Genomic DNA, 4617 nt, shown 5'->3' with positions numbered 1-4617 from the left:
CTTGAGAGGATGAAATGAAGGTATATTTTTCTTCGTCTACACTGGAGCCTCTTAAATACTTGTTGAAGTCAGTATAGGCTCTTGACAGATATGCAACCCAAGAGTGTTGATCCTTGGAAAGAGGAGTATGAGATCCTATTTTCCAAGTATAAGGGCAGAGCTAATTTGGCAAAAGATAATTTTCTTCCTTAGTTTCCTCTTGATGACTTGTCTTGGTACTTGCTTTCCTTGTCGATGGAAACTTGATTGATCATGAATATCTCTTGATTGAAATCTCCCATCACTAATTTATCATATTCCTTTTGATACACATGAGTATCTTGTGTGGTACTTGATGCAGATTTTTTTTTTTTACCTGGATCTTCCATTATTGCCTTGCTTCCATAAATAGGCATTCGCGCCTATCTCACTTATTTGACCTTCACTTGTGCGGCAAGCTGGCTTTATTGCATTGGGCCTATATGCATTTGAGTAGTGTATATTCTCTTGTACAGCTGACTAGTCTTCACCACAGTTGCAGACTGCTACATGGGCATGTCCGCTCCTTTGATTATTGTACATATGTAGCAACCATGTCATCATTAAAATCTTAACACTAACAATCTCCCCCTTTTTGATGATGACAAACAATACTTAAAAAAACATTGTCAACTTCCCTGTAGAGTAGCTTCTTATGTATATTTGACTCCTCTTGAGTAGTTGACTATAAATTGTTCTCCCCCTTTCGGCATCAGTCAAAAATAAAACGAAACAAGTAATAGCATAAAAATAAAACATAGATAGTTTCAAAACAAAGTTATGCTGGTTAGCCAGCCACAAAACAAGCAAAAAAAAGTCGATTAGAGCCCACAAAAAGCATTGTCCAAATTGTCCAAAAGAAACACCCAAAACCAGATGGTGCACTGCCAAACACATGCAAGACATTTTAAGACAGCTTAAGAGTCTCGATCTTCTTTCTATGCCTGCTCCTGCTCCTGTTGCTGTTGGGAAAATGGATGAAGAAAGTGTGCTAGGGTGTTAACCATTGCCCCTTTCATGGAGTCCAAGGTGTCGGTCATCTTCGTTGGAAGAGCATTGTCACTTGCCTGCAGATTGGTAGCCAACTTCTCCTTTAAACCTTGATCTATCTTGAGACGCAGGCGAGCTACATCTGCACCAGCTTCTTTAGTGATGTCACGTACGTGTTCCAATTGAAACTAGTTGGACACAAGAAGTTCTTTTAAGGTTTCAAGTTTCGCATCAATGGCAGTTAACTTAGCAAGAACCTCGCTAGAATAGTCAACTGAAGGAGGGTTCGAAGAGGTGGAAGGCTTGAACTGATCAGGGACTGGAGGACAAAGAACTTTAGGATCTTTATCCTTTTTAAGAACCCACACATCATTTATGCAAACATACCCTATATTGACAAACGCACGAGAATCATAACATTGTTTAACAAGATTAGGTGGGTGGTCATCAAGATTCGCATTGTGGGCTTCCATGATATGAGTAATGAGCATGCCATAGGGAAGAGTAGTGGGATCATAGATAGATTCAAGCATGCAATTGATGACTAGAGAAGACGGATGGAGTTTACGTTTCTTGACTAAATAATAAGTGAGGAGGGTGTCTCATTGAGTCAGAGTGGAGAGAGATCCTACACGAGGCATGATGGTGGTAGCAATGATGTAGGCCAAAACACGAGTCTCAAATGACATATTTTTGGGACCTTACTGGGATAGAAGAGAATCAGAGTTTTCAAGAGAAATGGCTTGTTTTGCTCGTTCATAAGTTACCTCAAAATCAGAGGGCCAGGAGTTTTTAGGAAGAGTAGAACATGTGAGTATGATGGTCAAAGCTTCTAGTAGGAGAGTAAAATAAAAAACAAGAGCTTTTGATGTTAAACATTTTGTAAAAGCCTTTACAGTAAAAGAGAATGCGAGTTCCAAAAACTAGACTCTTAACTTCATCATCTTTGGTGGGTCGAAGATTAGCATAGAACATGTGAATATGATGGTCATAGATTCTAGTAGGAGAGTAAGAGAAAATGTTTACCCAGCCTTGGTAGTCAAAGAATCGCTGGATGAGACAATGCTGGGATGACAAAACATCAAAATCAACAATTCTACTATGAGCTAAAGGCTTTTCCTTGAGAGAATGAAAAAATTCCTGGTCTGGGAGGTCCAAAAGTTGCGATGGTCAATGAAAGCATTATCATAATCAAATTTGAACCTCTTTGGGGATTCTGCATAGTCGCCATCAACAGGGCCTCTTTTGAGAGAAGAAGAGTTTTCATAGGGCTTAAGGGAGGAATTATCATACCCATCAGAATCTATCCTAACAGGAGAGGCTTTGCCTTTGTTCTTGGTTCTGGTGCTTTTACGAGTGGAGAATAAAGAGGTTTGTGAGTTTTGTCTATGGTGATAAAAGAAGTTGAAGAGAGAAGAGTAAAGAGAATTTGGGAAAGTAAAATAAGTAGCATGAAGGAATAGATGAAGAGTCGCATAGGGAAGTGGAATGGCGGCACAGGCAGTTTGAAAGGGCATGAAAGGGGTGAAAAGACGTGACCCTGGAGAGAGTAATAAATGTGTAGAAGGAAAAGTATATGGAAAGTGTAAAATCAATCAATTAACAAAAGTTGTACACACAAGTTCCTTATGCAGAAAAAAATTCTTACCAAAAGAAGTATTAGATGGGATACAGAATAATTCCTAGATATTTTCTAAGTAAACAAAATCAGTCCTTAAGTAAGGGCTTAGTAAAAATATCAGCAAGTTGATTTTCAGTGCATACAAATTCTAACTCAATGGCTCCCTTAAGAACATAATCTCTAATAAAATGATGCTTAATATCTATATGCTTTTCCCTATAATAATGCACAGGATTTTTAGACAGACAAATAGCACTAGAGTTATCACAAAATAACAGGTTTAAATAACAAATCATAATCACTAAGTTGATGAACCATCCATAGTAGTTGTACACAACATTTTTCAATAGCAGTGTATTCATCTTTAGTAGTGGAAAGGGAAACACTTCCTTGTTTCTTGCTATTCCAAGAAATTAAGGAGTTGCCAAGTAGTTGACAAGTGCCACTAGTGCTTTTACGATCATCCTTGTCACCTGCAAAATCAGCATCGGAAAAGCCTTCTAATTTGAAGGAGTCAGTTTTAGGATACCATAAACCATGTGTGATAGTACCCAGCAAATATCTAATAATTCGTTGAACGGCACTAAGATAAGATTCTTTAGGAGAGGCTTGAAAACATGCACATATGCATACACTAAACATAAAATCTAGTCGGCTGGCTGTAAGGTAGAGTAGAGATCCAATCATTCTTCTATATTTGGTCTCATCAATAGACTTACCTTCATCATCCTTGTCAATTGAGCAAGTAGGACTCATTGGAGTTCCCATAAGTTTAACATTATCCATTTCAAACTTGTGGATGAGTTCTTTAGTGTACTTGTTTTGACTAATAAAAATTCCTTTGTCGGTTTGATATACTTGTAGTCCCAAGAAGAATGTTAATTCGCCCATCATACTCATTTCATATTCTCTTTGCATAAGATCAGAAAATTTCTTGCACAAAGATGGGTTAGAACTTCCAAAAATAATATCATCGGCATAGATCTAAACAATCAGATTACCAGAGGATTTTCTTTTAATAAAGAGAGTAGTATCAATTTTTCCTATAATAAATTCATGTTCAATTAAAAAGAACTTAAACGGTTGTACCAGGCTCTAGGAACTTGTTTAAGACCATATAAGGCCTTAGATAATTTGAACAAATGATAAGGGTGTGTAGGGTTCTCAAAACCAGGTGGTTGTTTTACAAAAAATTCTTCATCAAGAATCCATTTAGAAAAAGCACTTTTTACATCCATCTGAAATAATTTAAATCCTTTAAATGCAGCATAGGCAAGTAAAATTCAAATGGATTCTAACCGAGCAATAGGTGTGAAGGTTTCATCATAGTCTACCCCTTCTCAGAATGACCAGCTTGGTCATTATAGTCTTTCCGGCATTTTTGACCCTTCCCCGAGCTTACTTAGCTCACTTTTGATGCTAGAGGATCACCGACACACTTCTCGAGGTGTTCGGGGTTGATTTTAGTGACTTTTTGAGAAAAATTAGCTTTAAGCAAAAAAGAGTTGACTCAAAGTTGACTTTTGGGTAACCGAAATTTTTTCGAAAATCCATCGATTTCGAGAGGTGCGGATGGTCATTTAGAACTTGTGTGCATATCTGGTTCAGTTCCAATGCACTCGGGTGCATTTTGGGACTTGAGTTGGGAAGTTAAAATTGAGGTATCAGGCATTGACTAGGTCAACGAGCCCTCCGTTGGGAATTCCAAGGCCATGAGTGCGTTTGTAGCGATTTTTATGTGTGTCTGTGTATGTGGTTTGTGAGCAGATGGCCTTGGGTATTAATCGAGATCTAGGGATAGAGATTTTGTGTATTATGAGGAATACGGATTCTCGGTGCCCGCATAGGCGCACCGATCGCATCGCCGGCACCGCTATGGTGATTCTTGGTTCTGGCCGGGGGTAAGCGAAAATTCACAGAGTAGACCGTCGTGGCAGTCTAATCGGACACCGAAGCGGGACCGCTGCAGGGGTCTCGATGGCCGCGAT

At 38.7% G+C, this 4617-nt stretch overlaps 1 protein-coding gene across 1 annotated transcript; it reads right to left on the bottom strand.

The window, feature by feature from the left end:
- Positions 1-956: 956 nt before the first annotated feature.
- LOC132065284 (uncharacterized mitochondrial protein AtMg00810-like) lies at positions 957-3991 on the bottom strand. Its single transcript, XM_059458604.1, has 6 exons — positions 3980-3991; positions 3733-3867; positions 3349-3613; positions 2968-3237; positions 1266-1396; positions 957-1196 (listed from the first exon to the last, which is right to left on the bottom strand). The coding sequence occupies exons 1-6, from the start codon at positions 3989-3991 to the stop codon at positions 957-959; spliced, it is 1053 nt and encodes a 350-aa protein (XP_059314587.1).
- Between the last annotated feature and the right edge of the window lie 626 nt (positions 3992-4617).

Source organism: Lycium ferocissimum, chromosome 1 (assembly GCF_029784015.1).
Source record: "Lycium ferocissimum isolate CSIRO_LF1 chromosome 1, AGI_CSIRO_Lferr_CH_V1, whole genome shotgun sequence".
In the NCBI taxonomy this organism is placed as follows: Eukaryota; Viridiplantae; Streptophyta; class Magnoliopsida; order Solanales; family Solanaceae; genus Lycium; species Lycium ferocissimum.
This window is presented reverse-complemented; position numbering and strand designations above follow the sequence as displayed.